The sequence below is a fragment of the Rhipicephalus microplus genome, chromosome 1, assembly GCF_043290135.1.
Source record: "Rhipicephalus microplus isolate Deutch F79 chromosome 1, USDA_Rmic, whole genome shotgun sequence".
Lineage (NCBI taxonomy): Eukaryota > Metazoa > Arthropoda > Arachnida > Ixodida > Ixodidae > Rhipicephalus > Rhipicephalus microplus.
In genome coordinates this window covers 239,007,197-239,025,638 of record NC_134700.1, presented here as the reverse complement: position 1 = coordinate 239,025,638, position 18,442 = coordinate 239,007,197, and the positions used below count along the sequence as shown (strand labels likewise).

The 18,442-nt window shown below is 42.3% G+C and overlaps 1 protein-coding gene across 2 annotated transcripts in view; it reads left to right on the top strand.

Annotated features, from left to right (window-relative positions):
* LOC119166092 (synaptogenesis protein syg-2) overlaps positions 1-18,442 on the top strand; it is a 159,596-nt gene that overhangs the window by 114,025 nt on the left and 27,129 nt on the right. For both annotated transcript variants that reach the window (XM_075891688.1, XM_075891687.1), the window contains exons 3-5: positions 4,247-4,357; positions 7,573-7,776; positions 15,815-16,126. In XM_075891688.1, coding sequence (XP_075747803.1) covers positions 4,247-4,357; positions 7,573-7,776; positions 15,815-16,126 — 627 coding nt within the window. The remainder of the gene's footprint in view (positions 1-4,246; positions 4,358-7,572; positions 7,777-15,814; positions 16,127-18,442) is intronic.

Here is an 18,442-nt window from a genome sequence, read left to right as displayed (position 1 = left end):
GAGTCGGGGCGGAGGTATGTGGCAGTCCCTGGAAAGGCGGGGGCTGGTGTAGCTGCTGCCGCTTTAGTGCCTCAGCGTAAGTAAGAGGTGCGGTGACGGGTGGCTGCTGCAAAGGCGCCGGCATAGCCTCGGAAATCTGCTCCTGGACCACATGTTGGATCATGGGAGCCAGTGGTGGTGGTGGGTGTCGCAGCGGCTGTTGCTGCGAGGGCTCCTGGCGTTGAGCAAAAGGCAGTAGAGAAAGTTGCCTAGCCACTTCCTCTTGCACAAAGTCTTTCAGTGTCATGGTCGATGGCACTTCCATGGTCGACGGCAGGATGTGAGATCGGAGTTCTAGGGCGTAGGTAATGTGGTTACCCAGCACGATCAACCAAATGTAATGAGGTTTATTGGGTGAACCTAACAGACAGGCGGAAGATCGGTGATAGCCAGAGGACAAGGAAAGATGTTGATGGTCGAGTGTCAATCTCGTGGTGTTTTTTTCTGTGATGATGCTTGTGGTTTTCTGGTGTTGTCATCATTCCTACATTATACTCTGAAAGAACTCCAGTTTTTCTAATCGGACAAACTTGATACACGGTAGTCTTCCAATCTACTACCTCAATATAATTGATAATATTTAAGTTTTTGCGTGCCAAAACTACGATATGAATATGAAGCATGCCAAGCTGAACGGCACCGAAAATTTGGACCATTCAAAGGTACTCAACGTGCGCAGAGATTGCGCAGTTGTTTTGTTCAGCATTTTGTTTCCATTTAAATCCAACCACCACAGCTCGGATCGGACCCATGACCTTCCTGTTAACAATCGAGGAGCGGGATCATTACACCACCCTGGTGAACATGCTCTGAAAGATGTTCGTTGAATGTAAAGAATAACCTGGACTTAATCTTCTGCCAGAAGCAAAATATTAATTCAGAGCGTTAGCTGTTCTTGCAAGGCTAGGAAAAGCCATTTTGCATAACCGGTATGCCATCTTGCACAGGTGCAATGGATGGGAGAGATTGAAAGAAGAGTGAAGAATGAGACACACACAACGTCACAGCGCTGAGCAGCAGTCTAATGCGGTATACGGCATCATTAAGAATATACAGACACACGTGGAGGTACTGGAAGCCGTCATTAAAGATAGCTGGGTGATTCACAAAAAGAGATGGGATGATTGATATGTGGGGTTTAATGTCCCAAAACCATGATATGATTATGAGAGACGCCATAGTGGACGGCTCTGGAAATTTTGATTACCAGGGGTTCTTTAAAAAGCACATGAGAGCCATTTGTATCGTTTTCTAGAGAAAAGAAAAGAAAGGAAATGTTGCTGTGCTTCGTAGAATCAGCGTGCCTACGGTGTTCTACGCTAAAATTTTGACCCACCGGATGTTTTACAGAAAACTAACGGTGTCTATTGCTAGATAGTGCACAGCAACCACATTCGCGTGGAATCAGTTCGCGTCATTCTGCCTCATAATAGAAAACGAGAGAAATACAAGCGCAACACTCTTGTTCTCTCATTCTCCAGGGTGTGAAGAAAGTCTTCATTCTTGAGCACGACTCACATTATCTGTTTATTTCTTCCCGTTCTTAGTACGTTCAATTTGATCACTCCTTTCTTGTTTCGACGGAAATAAGTAACCAAGTTTATAAAGTTGATGAAGTCCAGGTGATCAAGTTCATATAGACCAGTAAGACGCAACTAATCCTCCGATCCAGTAACTCTTACTCTTTTCCCCCTCCTTCTCGCGACAAGCAGCACTGAGGACTCATTAAATAAGCCTCGAGAAGGGCAGACTTGGCACTGATAATACGGGAAAATTTGTCGCCCGAGTAAATCTGCAGCAGCGTTCTAAATGAAACCACGCCGTGTAGGTTCAAAATGAAATATTTGTGTGCAGGAGAAAGCTTGTGTTTGGGTAAGAGGGTTCATGGTTTTGAAAGGTACAAAATTGGTAACTGCAAGACTGCTCGAGTGAACAGCACGGAGTAGAAAATGAAATGTGTTTATACCCATCGGCCTTTATATATTACGTTTCCAGCGAATTCTATTGTGCCTCACCGTGTCTTCGTCCCTGACAAGGTTTTATTCTGGGAAGCTTTTGTGTGAGCTTCTCCTTCTTAAATCCCTCAACGTGGCCACAAATAATAATACAAAGCTAGGGGTAGACAGCCCAAAGTATTTGGATAAATTGATTATTATTTTTTACTTTCAGAAAAAGAAAGTTGTCTATTAAGCAGTGTTTTTGTATAGTCATTGTATAGTGGTTATCGTGGGAATTAGCAAAATCATGAAAGTACAACTTTATCTCCCAACAATTTGGTGACATGTCACGACATACTCAATACTAAAGTAAACGTAATTATTACAGGATGTTTCATACATCAGCCCATAACATATATCAGCAAAGAAAACAAAGATTATTGTCTCAGCGAGGAGGAAAAGGAACTGTCATTTATTCCCGCATTTATGCATCAAGAAAAAGAAAGAGACAAAAACAAACCAGAATAAAATATTGATTGATATGTGGGGTTTAACTTCCCATAAACACCATATGATTATGAGAGACGCCGTAGTGGAGGGCTGTGGGAATTTCGACCACCTGAGGTTCTTTAACGTGCACCCAGATCTGAGCACACGGGCCTACAACATTTCCACCTTTATCGGAAATGCAGCTGTCACAGCCGAGATTCGATCCCAAGACCTGCGGGTCAGAAGCCGAGTACATTAGCCACTAGACTACCACGGCGGGGCCCAGAATGAAATATTATCTATCTGGTTAAATGTTTTCTTTTGTATGGTGGCAAGATATTGAAGAATGCTGGTGCCTCCGATTATACCCCTTGCTGCTTTTGGGGAATGCCATTAAATGCTGTAAGCAGTATTGCGATAACGAAACTATGAAACAAATGCCTATACACCGACGTTAGTATAGTCAGGTTTCGTGATTTATGGCATTTAAAAGCACAAAGCGACTCAAGCTATGGAAGACGCCTCAATGGAGGGCTGCGTGTAATTTGCACTTATTGGAGTTTCTGAATCTGCTTTCACATTGTATAGTGCACAGGCCTTTAGCATTTTGAATCCATCGCATTACGACGCCGAGATCGATCTCCCATGTCTTCCACATCAGCAGCCAAGTGCGACAAGTGCAGAGTCCCCATGGTGGTCGCCATTAGTATAGCTAGAATCAGATCATTTCCCAGAGATATCACGGCTCTTCTATGAAAGAGTATCATAATGACAGTGATTAGCACCACTAAAGGCAACATCCTCTCTTATGAATTTTCGCGAGACGACTATAAAGTGTGAAACATGTTCATTTTCTGTGTTGTTTCTCCTCCGCAAATTGTGTTGATTTCTTCCTCCTACCCCTTCCCTTTCTCGAAAAATGACTGCGCTTCGTGTGGCTTCAACCTGCCGACGAAGTCAGTTCTTGACGCCATCATGTGACGCCCCTGTAGTTGGCGTCGTGAGACGTTCCAAATTAAGGCAAGCTATGCCGTCATGATGGCGTCCTATGGTGACTTCATCAACTGTTGACGTCACTCGTGTTGACATTGCCGACGCCGACGTGCACTTTTCGTGTCAAATTAGGCATCTAAGGTTTTTCATGGTTTGTCGCACTTCGATATAAAGGCACGGCATGACTTTTCTCCTTTCTCTGGAACTGTCGTAGTTCTGCTTGAGACAGTTGGTGATGTTATGCATTCTTTCATCCGAACAAAATATCGCTCTGAAGTCTTAAGGTGTTTCGATGAGATTTTTTATATGGACTTCTGATGAACGAACATTTCATAACACTTTAAGGGTTCAGTGCTTTAAATTTATTTACTTCTTTATTTATTTATATGCAATACTGCCAGTCTCTACTGAGGCCATAGCAGGTGGGCACGCTGTATAGATGGCATGATTGCTCATCATGGTAATAAATCGGTAGTACAAGAGTAACATCAACTTAGCATTTGAACATGAGCAATATGTTTACACTACATAGTATATAAACGAAATATAAGTGCATACGAAAAGACAAGTTTAACAAACAGAACGTTTACACGACTACGAACAGAACATACAAAAACATACTGGTTTGATTACCCATATCACTGTGACTCATGTCACTGTAAATAACATACTGGTTTGATTGCCCATATCACTGTGATTCATCTCACTGTAAATAGAAAGAGACGAAGCCCCGTTTGACCCAAGTTAAAAATAATCTTTTCATTGTAATATTTTTTTCTTTTTACCAGTACCTCCAAAGCACCCCGTGATTATGGACGAGAATGGCACGAAGATTGACAATGTCACGCGGCCTTACCTGGAAGGGGAAGACCTCACTCTAACCTGCGACGTCTACGATGGTAAGTTTTTTTTTCATTCAGTGATTCTGTCATTCAGAATTCCTCGTCGGTATATAGCAATAAGAAAGTTTAGTCTCTAAAGTACACGTCGCACTTGCACAAGAAGCAAAAATTTGGCTTCAGTAAGTGTCACCAAATTCGAGCAAACCTCATCACTGAAAACCGGTTTACTGAAATGAAGGATGGAACGCATGGGCGCCAAACACGAACTAAGATTGTGCACAAAACTTCAAGTGCAAGCGTCAAGACAGATAAGACGATGCAGGTCGCTAAACTCAGAATGTGGGAAAATAGTTCAGCTACAATGTTTTTTTAAATGAATAACTTTAAAGTAGCCTCTAAGGGAGCTCAAGAGGGAGTTAATGAATATATATTTCAGATTTATTTGCAGACTGTGTGATCGCCTATGCTTCAATATGACACATCAATGTCACGTGCTAAACACCTTCGCTAATCGTTTATCTTCACAGAGTAAAATAGCTGGAAGTGGTTTGCTTTTGTCTCCGTCATAGCAACTGTATAACACGAAGGTGAGACGAGCTTTCACAGAAGTAGTTGATCATTCAATGCCTATTGGCGTTTTGAAGGAAACTTATCAGCGACCCCCATATCATGCTTCTCAGTGAAACTGCAGTTTTTGCAAATAAATATACCCTTCACTGATTAAGTATCATAACACTTTCGCTCCTCTGAAAAACAGAAGATTGCACCAAATTTACCAGATCTTTTCCTCCTCTATTTGTCCAGCTTTTTTTCTTAGTTAAATTTGATGGGGTTCCTTTGTTTCTCCAATTACGTCATCAAAAATTTTAACTTGAATATGCTTCAACGCAAGGCTATACAAAAAAAAAGATGGCAATAAAACGACACCCGGGAGATAAAGGGCACACCATAGTCAAGTGTGGCTATTTAGCGCCAAAAAACGCAACTATGCCATGCATATATAGTTAGTTATTTCATGTGGGACCAGTTTTTGTTAATGACGAGTATAGTCGCTTCGGTCTTTTTGAATACGAAATCATATGACGACTGCAATCTTCAACAGGAGCGAAGGGTTCATATATCTCGAGAAACGTTATAAAGTATGCAAAAGGAGTCCACTTCGACGAGAGGGAGTGAAACAAAAGTAAACAACACGTGCTCACGATCTCCGTCCTGACAAACACTGTGATATACGTTATTTCCAAAACAATCTGCACGAGAGAGCACCTAAATCACCCAGGGAATCACCGCATAGCTGTTGTTTTTTGTTCCTGTTTTGTTCCATAGCTGTTTATTTTTCTTCCTGTGGATAAAGCAGTCAAAGGAAACGCCTTAGTTCTCGTGAGGCTACTTCTTCACATATTCTCGTACTCGGCTACCCGAGACATCAAACATGAGTTCACATATCGCGTCTGAATGAGAAAACGGAACGACTGCACCGAACCATCAGTGTCAGTGTACACAGTGGAAGAATATAGACGGGAATGCATTCTCCTCTTTCAACCACCGGAAACGAAACAAGCGACGGCTTCGGGAGACCTCCCACAGGGCGAAATGAAGAGTTGTGGTCTGCAGAAGAAGAACCTCACGATGTCTCCAAGCAGCTGCTACTGTGGAGTCTTCAAGCGGCGTATATAGAAATAACTGTGTGGAAAGGCATTGTTTTGAAGCATACAATATCTGGCGTTGACGGCGGCGTCCGTAGAAAAACGCGAGAGTCTGGTCGCATTGGTCTTCGTTGTTTGCTGGTATGAAAGACTGTGAAAAGAGAAACGCGCACGCTCACTTTCGAGAATACCGTCTCTTTTGTGCCGTAAGCAATGGGGTATACAGACACGTACACAAAGGCTACTGCACTCGGGTGAAGCAACCCTGTTATTTTCGTTCACCCTATTTGCCATCGCTCGGCCACTGCGCGTCCAGATGGGCCAGAGACTTGTCTCGCCACTGTGATCTGTAGCGTAGGGACTCAATTTAGGTGAGCCTGTGCAGTTCTCGAAGAAAACAGACAACCCATGGTGCACTAGAAAAAAGAAACAGATAAATGTATAGGCAGTGATATGAAGACAGGGCTCTACCACAAATTTGAGGCCTTTCCCTATGCCTAACGGTCACGTGCTACGGCGCTTATGCTCCTGACCCATTGCCCCCGCTTCCTTCCCTCCATGTCTATTCAGTATTATTAGGGCTTGCAGGTGACAGTCATGAACCCAATAACTTTCTCAGCATCTGCGCTGCCTTTAAACTTTCTGAACATCTGAGCAGCGTGGTATGCAGCTGCTGGCATGAGCTGGATTGTAAATGACCCAAGCTTATTTCTTCGGCGAAGCTTGCGTAGCGGATTGTCAATATCGGATCTACCCCAAGTGTTTTGAAACATTGTGATTATCCTGCCATTCGCTGGGGAAAGTGCGGGGGACCAAGCTATGCTTTTGCGTGAGCAACGTTATTGAAGCAAGCAGCAACTTAGGATATGTATAGTTTCAGCATCGATTATCTCTTGGTTTTGTGAGCTTTCTTTACTACTTTAGCGCCACAAACATTTGCTCTGTACCCTGATCTGAATTACGGCTTTCAAGCATTTTTTTTGCACGCATGAAAGTCTAAATTCCTCATTCCTCAAATTACGGCTATGTAGAGTACCCAAGTCATTGCGGTTTGATTAAGGAAATTACTTACGGTAACGCAAAAATTTATATCTAATACGTAATTTGAATGGCGCGCACAATCAAAGACTGAAACGCCTCAAAGATTTTTTGTCTACTTTAATTTCATTGCCACTGACCCTTTTCGAGTGATGCACGAAAAATACTTCGTGTCCATTGATATCATCACCAATGAAGAAAAACAGTGGCTGTAAGGCTCATGTTAGCCCTATACATTGAAGCTCTTTATTTTCAAGACATATGATACTACTGAAAGCGGGCTGCTGCGCGTTGTATATGCTGAGGGTTTGTTTAGGTACGAGAAAAAGGCTAAAATTTTTGTCAGGAACCATTTCTTAACTATTGCCTAGTTTTCTATAGCTGTATATTTTGTACAGACCAGTTCAAGTTTTAGTGACAATTAATCAAAGCTGCCGTAAGGTTTTAAACAAGAGACAGATTAACGTTAATGCAAGAAACCCTTGGGCATGATAAAGACAATACAATTTCAGAAAATATTACAGCCAGGCGTAATCACTTCGCCTAAAGGCTATAAATCATTCTATGTTTTTCGCACGTTGTTTGTAGGTCAACCAGAGCCCGTGGTGACTTGGTGGCGGGGCTCGGAGCTTCTGCAGCAAGCACTGAGCCGCACTGCGGGTGGACATCCACGCGCCACGCTGTTCCGACTGAGGCTTACGCGCGCCGACTACCAGGCGCGGCTGACCTGCCGCGCAACCAACAGCAACATTACGCAGCCTGTGGCCACCACCATCGTGGTCAATATGCACCGTAAGTACTCGCCTGCTAGCACGATGATTTCGCGGGACTACAAGGTTTATCTTTTTTATGAGTAAACTTCTACGAGATATTTGGCACTGAAACCTTCAACTAGCATCTTCTCGCTCCAAACGTAATACTGGCAAACATGTGGACGGCGAAGAGCTATTGCTGACAAGCAAATGTGATAATTTGACATACGAATACCTGATGAACAAGTGGCGATAGAGGGTGAAGCAAACATCAATCATATAATTATAAGGAATTTGGAGATAAATTATCGGAAATTAACATTTTATAAGCTGAGAGTTCCTGGGCGCTAGGACATAGTTTCTTCAATGTAAGTGTACGTTTATTGTGTTGTAATCAGCGTTTTTTTCGCCGTTTTATTTGATGTATTTTTTTCACAAACAGACTTGTTTAACAAACTACAGGTATTTGTGAAAAATAGGTCTATGGTACTAAGAATTGAGCTCAGAGAAAGCGTGCTATATCGTCGTAAAAAGGAAATTGCCTTCATGTCACCACCGCTATAAGATTGCGGAAATAATTTTTCTAGCTTACCATTTTCGAAGAGACCTGAAAAAAGTATACCTTTTAGATTTGATGTCAAATATATTCATACCAAAATTTTCATAGGACACAAATAAAGTATCATGAACACACATGAATAATGTATTCTAATATGATCATATGATATTATTGAATGTGTGTTATATGTAACATATGATATCTTTCGATAGGGATTTCTCCTACTGTCTGGTTTGTTTCCCGTATATTAAGCTTAAGATATCCGCTCACCAGTATTCTGCATGAGATGTTGCGTGCATATTCTGTGTTATGTGCTGCGTTCCACATGCAATCTGCGCATATTTAGGAACCTTTGCAAAGTATGAAACTCGGCCTCACCGATAGCCATGCAAAAGGCAAGGAGCTCGTTTTCTTATCTTCTCTTTTTTTTTTCGGCCGAATGCTTTTATAGCCGGAACAAAAGTGAGACGGCGTCGGACAAGAGGCCTACATAAAATTATTGCCTAGCATTCATTTATGAAAGGAAGTGTCCCCCTTTCCACACACACATACACACACACACACACACACACACACAAAACAAAAAAAGCAGAAATCCAAGCCATTTCTCGCAGGGACATTGGTTGGCTTCATGACGAGATACTCAGCGTGGGAGTCATAAAACCTAAGCTACATTCCCAGTACCGCCTGCACCTTCTTTTCCTCTGGCCAAACTAAACTTAGAGCAAACTATTGACTCAGTTTAGGCAAACTATGGTGCAAGCCGCATTTATGTTTACGAACACCAATGGAACCACTCGCAGTTATTCGTATGATGAATCATCACGCGCAGGCTGAAGATCTCGTCCTCTCTGATCACTGATGTTTTGTTTTGTTTTTTCGATGAGGCCATCCACTCGAGTCTCCCACTTAGGGAAGAAAGTTTCTAGGGCGCCGTCTACTCCGTGATTACCATTGCGTATATTAAGAGGAAATCAACAAGCAAGGTCATATAGAAGAGGGACGGTGCAAAAAGCAATTTTATATGCTTTCTGCCTTTGTTTTTTTCACCAAAGTAGTTTTTTCCCTTTATTTCTTGTTAAAAAATGCAATTTTTTGTGCAGTCATATTCTTGTTTATTGAATCTTTTTTTGTTTTATTTCATTTGCTAAAGAAAGGACACATCTGATTGTACTTCAAACGAGAAGTTTTTGAGAACAAAAACATCGTAGTGGGTGTACTTCGTAGGCGAGCAAGAGGGCACGATTGTGTAAATGCCGAGAGTTTCCAATGAATCTGCCGTACCCGCGTTTATGTCATTATTTCTCATCTAAAAATGACAGTCGTTTTACAGAAGAGAAAACCTCGAAGGTTAAGTAATCCTGGTAAGAGAGTTTGTGACCCGGTTGCCTTGTGAACAAGTTCAACGACCAATTTTTTGTACTTAACCGTTGACTGAAGGGTGAAGTAAGTTTTTGTTTGCATTGATTGTTAGGGCATTAGTCCACATTCAGTCAAAAGGCGTTAGTCGAAGTTCACCAAGAAGTCGCTCTCAAAGACGACATACATATAAATTACAAGATCCCTTAGCGGGCTCGACTTATTGTCGACCTTATTTTCTTGGCTTTTCTTTTTTTTTTCGCTTCGGCTTCACTTCTCTGGGTCTTTATACTCGGTCAACTGCACTCTTCACGAGACAGGAACAAATAGAAGTTTTTCTTTTAAATGCTACTCATTTTCTAGGCACTTCCACTTTATTCATAACTAAGATGTATGGTATATGGTATGAGAACATTCGCATTCATGAGGACTGATATAAAGAAAAAAACACAAGACCAGAGCAACAATATCAAATCTCCATTCACAAAGCAATGTTTGAAAAGGGACGAAATCAGTTGTTTTCAATTTTATCATGGCAAGCTTCCGTCTTCCCCGCTGGCTTTGTTTTTTTTTGTTTTTTTTTTGGAAATCACCAATGGCACTTGTCACTCCCCGGCTTTCTTGTTTTAGCTTACAGGTGCAGCATAAATGTGTAGTTTCATAACTCGCTATGGGTAGGAAGATACTTCAGAGGCACGTACAAGATATTCTAGCTAAACAGCCATTAGAAGGTGAAAAACAAATTAAACTATCAGGAAGCAACTAGGACACATGAAAACATTATTCGCGCACAAAGACAAGCTACAAGCGTTCATTCAAAATCTAAACATTGGTGATAAGAACCAGTGACTGTTGTGAAATCCAAATGTACACCCTTTATGAGGCGTACAACCCGCTTTCATGAATCAATCGTATAGATAAATTAACAAGTTGTGGGTTGAGGTAGTTGATTGTTGTCTCTTCCGTACTTTGTCTGAAAGCTTTTTGCGGGAAAAGAAGCAGAGTTCAAAGGTGGGCTCAAATGAGACCTTCCGTGTTCACCAACGGAAGGCACCCCAAGTCTCGCGATGAAATATCAGTCGGACATAGCTTCATGAACAGGACGGAAACTAAAATTTAAATAAAAGTTAAAGTTCACTTGCAGAAATATCACAAGCACACAGATAGACCATAAATCCAGTGTTTACGAACAAATCGCTGAAAGTATTGTAATGTTTGGCAGTGCATAACTCCTGAACGAGCGTTTTGTCGAACCTTTATTATACCCAATAACTGAATAATACCAAATACATTTTACCTTAACAATAGACGCATATATTCAGATTGTTTTTTTAAGTAGTACAGAATCAAGCTGAAATAAATAGGAAGGCACTGGGAATTCGACCTGATTAAACGCGCTCAAAATCATTTTTTCATGTTTCTGAGTGCTTTGAAGATAACACTTGCTTTCTTTAATGTCGAATCGTAAGGCATCTTTTCACCTATTTAATGGGATAGCAGCACTTGGCAACAGAGGCTCCATAAAAGTGTTTTGGCAGAGGAACAATGTATAAGGAATCCATCGGCGACATTGCTTCTGTATAATATAACGGCAGGACCTTCGCTACCCAAGCATGGAAATATGTACAGGGCCACTAAAATGTACGCACAGTAACAGTATATCGTCATCAAAATTTATTATACGAAAAGTCAGAAAGCTTTGTGTACATGGTGTTCAGTCTCAAGCACGTTATTCTTAAGACACAAAAAAAAAAACAAGTAGACGCACAAGAAAAGAAGAATTATACATTCTACTCATTTTATGTACACCCCGACTTAGTTCAGTTCCGTTTCTTTTCTTGTAATGTTCAAGCTTGAAGAGCATGGTGCAGCGCTGCATCTGAAGTTCCAGCGCCTCTCAACGCAGATGCACGTTGTTTTTCCAAAACTGGGTGGGTTACGTTCGCGCCACTAAGCCAAGTGTTTCGGAGCCTATCTGCAGTCCAGGATCGAGTGCTTTGTGTCGCGCTCAGCGCATCTGGTCGATGCAGCCGCACGCCAATCGTTCCTAGCATTCTCTTTTTACACGGTATTGTTTGCTTTTCTACGCTAGAGGGAGTGTGTTTGTGTGAGAATCGGTCAGGCTTTAGTGCGCACCGATTTGAGGTCGTCGCCTCATCTGCGCCAGGACTTTCTGCCGAAGCCTGCCACCCGTCGCTCTCTTGGCTCCTGGCCAAACCCGAGGGCGAAGCGGCAGGGTTCCATTAAGGCTAAGCTTTCAATCTGGTCGCGGGTGACCGTGGCCCTCTAATGACGATCGGTATACCCCTGCCTCTAATGGATCACCGGCCACCTTTCTCCAGCCTGAGATTCTCGGAAGGCTACGAGGCGGCCTGTTCGCGACCGTGGCCATTCGTGCGTGATGCATGTGAAGGGAGGAATAGCCGAGAGGGATGTTGAGATGACTGAGAGGATGGAGGGACACTCTTCGGAAAGGGTTGGATGCCAATCAGGCGAGCCAGCCGATTCGAGAACAAGTTTCGGGTGATACTCCTGTTTCGATTTCTTCCGTGAGATTGCAGAGAGACAGAAACATGGCGATTAACCAGAAAGTGGCCTGTTCAGAGGTGGCGATAAGTGGTTTCGCTGCCCATTTCGCCAATCTTCCTCACAGGAGCTGGACAATTGATGAACCATAGTGAGGATAGTGGTGGCAGCGATCGAGTAACGAGAAGCGCCATTGCGTACACTAAAAGTAGGGCTAACGTCTGCTTCATGGCGATGTTCACATCTGCGTGGAACCAGGTGCAATTGAAGAGCTTTTTCTTAAGCCACTCAAGTGCACGAACATGAGTGTTGCTACATAGAATTGTATAATCAACATGATTTATATGAAGAGGAAATCTAGTATGCATTCGTGTGATTGACACAAAGACAGCATGCAACACAACTTTTGGTAGAACCCATGCACAATTCGTTATTTTGTGTTTCGTTGACACGTAACAACCGATGGGAACTTGTTACCTTGCAGATTGGAGGCATTAGAATACACAGCTTGTCTCGTAGGGTTCTTAAAACTTGGGCAAAGTCAACAATATTTCACATCAGTGCACGTACAAGACACAGCTTAACCGATGGGCACTTGTTACCCTGCAGATTGGAAACATTAGAATACACAGCTTGTCTTGTAGGGTTCTTAAAACTTGGGCAAAGTCAACAATATTTCACATCAGTGCAAGTACAATACACAGCTTAATTTGCATCCAAAAGAGATGCGGCAGCGTGCAATGCTTTGTGTAAGAGATATCAAGGTTGACAACGATGACCACATGACGTCAGATCCAGACAGAGGGAGCGATGCTCACAGGGGTCGTTGTGCACTGATATACTCATTTTCCCTGCAGGTATCGAAGGTTCACCAATCCCAGTTTCCATCTGAAAAAGCACCTGCTCTAATTTTGAGTGCTTCTTGTACCGTTGCAATAATTTTTGTTCAGTTTACTGCCATGCTTTGAGCTACGTATAGTGGTTCGCGAAACTTGAACTTCTCATTTTATGCCTGCAGATCGAAGTGTGTGTTCTACGTACAATCGCTGAGAAATATTACAGCAATACTTTTTGTACGGCCTAAGGTGTAATGCTTATGCCCTTATTGTATTTTAGTAATTTTCTCTGTCTTTATTGCTTTGTTAATTCTCAGTATTGTACAAGGGCACACAAAAGTGCTTGCACCTCATCATACCTTTGGCGTGTTTCAGGGGAATCGGACGATGTGACTTTAGTTGGCTGTTATAACAGAAAATCTATGACATGCAAGCTTGAAAAAAAAATGATACGTCCCACGTACAGTGAGAATCGATGATGTGCGAAGCATGACTGTGGAAGGATGAGTTGTCACATCAAAATCAGAACAACATCACGTTGTTCACGTAAATTGTGCTGTACATGGCTTTCAGATCATGATTATTATGTTTGCACCTGGAATTTATGATCGCCGTCCTTTCACGTCAGGTTTTACCAAATTTGGTATATGTGAAGCTGGCCAAACGGCCACAATCACGCTAGAAGCATAGAATGTAGTAATGTTTTACATGACACGCATTTCATGATTATCATGTTTATACGTGTCATTTATCTTTGTTGTCTATTCTCGCCACGTGTTACCAAATTTGGTATATTAGAAGCTAGCAAACTGACCACGAGAGCATCATCAGCATGGCATAAAATCTTGTCTTTACATTACACGCAGGACATCATTTCCTCGTGAGGGCCTGTCACTTATGTTAGCCACGAAGTCATATCATATTGATTGATATGTGTGGTTTAACATCCCAAAACCACCATATGATTATGATAGACGCCGTAGTGGAGGGATCCGGAAAATTTGACCTCCTGGAGTTTCTAACGTGCACCCAAATCTGAGCACATGGGCCTACAACATTTCCGCCTCCATCGTAAATGCAGCCGCCGCAGCCGGGATTCGATCCCGCGACCTGCGGGTCAGCAGCCGAGTCCCTTAGCTACTAAACCACCGCGGCGGGGCACACAGTCATATCATACCATACCAGTGTTACTATACGTCATGTGAATGAAACCACCGCTGGAGCAGCAAGACTCTGACATGTAAATGATTGTCATGTTATGACTAGTCTCTTATGCTCGTTGTACAGTCATGTTATGCCATACCATTTTTAGTATGGACCACACTATTCCAACGGTCACGAGAGCTACTAGTCGTAGGCGGCTAGATAGATGTGGTGGAACTTTCCGAAGTTCTCTAAGTGCTTCGCGTTTAAAACATGATGTGTTCCTTCAACGCGTGACAGCAGGTGTTCGAATACTTAGATAGGAGGTGCAAACATTGCAAAGACGTGTGCGCATCTTTGACATATACATTGCGCATTCCTTTCATCGCCGAATGCGAGGTGAAGAACAAGGATCCTATTTCGGAACGACACAGAAGGTGTAAAGGATTCTAGGAGAGACGCTGAATGGCCGTGGTAACGGAAGAAGGACACAAAAGAAGATGAGTGGCACTTCATGACTGAACCTAAATAAGGACCAATGAGCTGGGAGGATAGTTGGCGGGTAGGGATTGTGGCGTTCTCGCACGCCCTGACAAAAAAGGGGATGCGCTCCTTTCAGCCGGGCACCGAAGATATCTGCCGCCACCACCGACGCGTAGCGGTGGCCTTAATGTCGAAATGGCGTGTCGTAAAAGGCGTCTTTTAGGGTCTCCCTTCAGCGCTTTTTGTAGCCAGCATGAATGGATGCTCTCCCGGCGCAAGCACAACAGGGTTGTCAACGTTACGGATGGTGCTGCTTGATGATATGACAACCATTTTTTTTTCGAGGTAGAGTCAGGCGTTGTTTCGTGGACAGAAAGGTAAATGAGGAGCTGCTGCATTGTATCGGAGTGAACACGTCCAACACGCGCGTATGAGACATGAGGTGGTAGCCTTAACTTATGGCGATAGAAATTATATGGACACTCGGGTTTCTGCAGTCACCGTCACGTTCGGTGTATGTATGTATGTATGTATGTATGTATGTATGTATGTATGTATGTATGTATGTATGTATGTATGTATGTATGTATGTACGTATGTATGTATGTATGCATGTATGTATGCATGTATGTATGTATGTATGTAGGGGTGCATGTATGTATGTATGTATGTAAGTATGTATGTATGTATGTATGTGCATGTATGCATGTACGCATGTGTGTATGTATGTATGTATGTATGTATGTATGTATGTATGTATGTATGTATGTATGTATGTATGTATGTATGTATGTATGTATGTATGTATGTATGTATGTATGTACGTTCGTACGTACTTACGTACGTCCTTTTTTACTCTATCTTTTCTCAAGGTGAAGATGATCAGTTCAGTATAAAAAAATTTTGAATAAAGGATTGCATAGATAGCAAACGCAAAGGTAAGTAACAGTAACGCCTGCGTATTGTGCACCATTATCCTTTCTTGCTGTAACTGATCTATTCTCACTCACTTTTGACATTGCTTTTGTAAGCCATCAGTTTATGTAACTGTCACTTTAAGCGAAATACGTTAAGTGATCCGTCTGTGGCTTTCCTAACCTGAGGCTCGCCACTTGTGCTGCATCGAAAATAGAAAAACATAATAAGTTTTCCCATTCAATTTCGTCACGCAGTGAAACCAGTCTCGGTTGAGATCAAGGGACCCCGTGGACCACTGTCTGCGGAGCTGCCAGCGCAGGTCATCTGCCAGGTGAACGGCTCCCGACCAGAAGCCCTCGTTCGCTGGTTTTTGGGGCCATACCAGCTCAATGACACAGAGACGCACGTCATCTCGCCTAATACTACTCTGGGAGTGCTGAACTTCGTGCCGAGTGACCGTGACCACGGTGCCAGGCTTCGCTGCCTCGCCTCAAACTCAGCAATTGGGGGAGCGCAAGGCAGCACATCTCCACCTCTAGAGGACGCCTGGATACTCGACGTCCACTGTAAGTTAAGACAAAGATTCTTTAACCAGGAGATGCTTCGAAAAGAAGCATCGCCTCGTTGTTCGCCTGATATCATCGCTTTATATCTGTTGCGAAATTCCAAAATCGTGCTTGTAGCGGTATAGCTTTAGCATATTAAATATCACGCATATTGCCTTGTATGCCTAGCATCTGGTTATCTCTCCGCGTATCGCAGTTGAAGTCGTTGGTAATCTTGAACCACACATGACTATATACTGCGTAGAGAATTCTAAGAACAGAAAGAGCCACGTAGGGACGTTAACTCTTTTTTGTAGTGGTTTGCGCTTTGATGCGCAGCGAAGTTTCGTGGTTATAAAAAGCAATGTTTCATCAGCAAAAAAAGAGATAACTGTAGCAACATGATAGTATAGCGCTAATAGAACGGGCAGACACTATTAACCATATATAGCCTAAAATGTGTACAAGAAGCTATACCAAATAAAAATAGCATGACATCTATTATGAAACTGATAGTAGGCATGCCAATATACTCCAGAAATATATCCCTGTATAATAAATCGTCTTAAAACAAGACTTTATGATGAAGTGGGTAAACCTAAGGTAATTCGATGGATGCGCTGCATCGAGGCACTCTTTGTAAACCTATTGCTGGTTTGAAGTTTTCATGCATGCACTTTTGATAGCCGAATGTGGTGCATGTACAGCCTCCATCCGAGAGTTGCTCTGTGCGGCACTGTTTGAAATATACATATGAAGTAGACAAGTAAAAAACGAGCAGAGCTTTATCAAACATTCGCCAAAAACAGTGAGTTAACCGGTATAAGTATTCCTTCCACTACGCCGCTAGGCAATAAAACAATATTTTCCCTATCCTTGCCTAAGAAATGCTTTTTAGCTTCGAAGTGTCTTGAGATGACGCAACCTAAAGGGCGCCAGTGTCTCTGTTGTGTGCACTTCACAAAGTGTTTGTCTGGTAGGGTGTAAGTAATAAAATACTTCCAAGTACAACAGGATGGTTTCTAGATGGGGGTTTATGCTTGCACAACAGATTCCACTTCAAACTTGCTAAGCTTTTCTTACGGAGAAATATTTTTATGTGCTTACATGTTCGAGCTTGAAGACAATCGAAATAAAAACAGCCAAGTGCAGCATAGTTTTACGTGCATCTGATGAAATGTCTAGAAGGCTTGTTATCTCGTTTATGGTAGCTCAAACAAACATCTGTATACTTGCTAAACTCTAGAACAACTATGAAAACGGGCTCACAAGAAAGTGCCTCATTCTGCCTACGTTTAACTGATGAAAATTTTATGTGCAAGCACGATGAGCTTGCGTGAAGTGCGTCTCGACAGACTGGTTGCGAAACGTTCTCTTCAAACGTAACGCAGCAGGACCGCTTCGTTATATGCCCCGGGTGTATCTTTTTTTCTTGAAGCTTCGTGCTGTGGAAGTTTACCTTGGAATAAATAAAAGACGAACTACTCTCTAGGTGCCTTTAAAATTAACATTAGGGTCAGAAGCACGAGTGCCTTTGAAAAAAAAACCTTTCAAAGCGTAGAAGGAGTTTTATTTATACACTGAATCCACTGTCACTCAGACATCTTGGCTTGTAGCGTGCATAGAAGGCTCAAAGTGTTTCTAATGCTCAAGAAGTTACCAATTAGAACGGCAAAGCGAGTGTAGAAGTTCGGGGTAGAGTAGAAGGTCAGAGCGATCCGTAGTTCAAGATAACATCGCTGCCTTTCTGTAAATAAATCATCTGTGTTCAAATACCCAGACGTTTCTTTACAGAAATGTTCTAACCATCATTACACTTTTCCCAAACGACATAATGAATTTCATCCTGGAAGTACGACGTGCACAACTAAATGTTTGGTTATATTGACGTGAGCCGATATCTGTATCTCCAGAGTTATGTCACAGTACGAAAATTTCTCACGGTGCATGAAGTAAGTCTCAAGGTCTCGTTAGTTCATTCAGGGGCTAAAATTTTTTAGGAACTATACTGTTGTTCTTTTTTTCACTATTAGTGTGATACTTCGTCGTAAGCGTATGAAGTGTTAACGGTGCTACCAATGTTTTCTGAAAAGCTACGATCGGCGTATTTTGTAACACCGCAATGAAGACACACAACGGTGAGCTTGTCTTACTGATTTACCAGTCCCGAAACTACGGGGGTATTATATTTGCTATTGTATTGTGGGCAGCATCGAGCTCACAATGCCAAATTCTTGTGTCGGTAATGATCGCAAACAACAATGTAAGGACCATAAAGAAAAATAAACAAATTTGCTACTAATTCATATTATCACGTTCAAGTCATAATGTAAATAG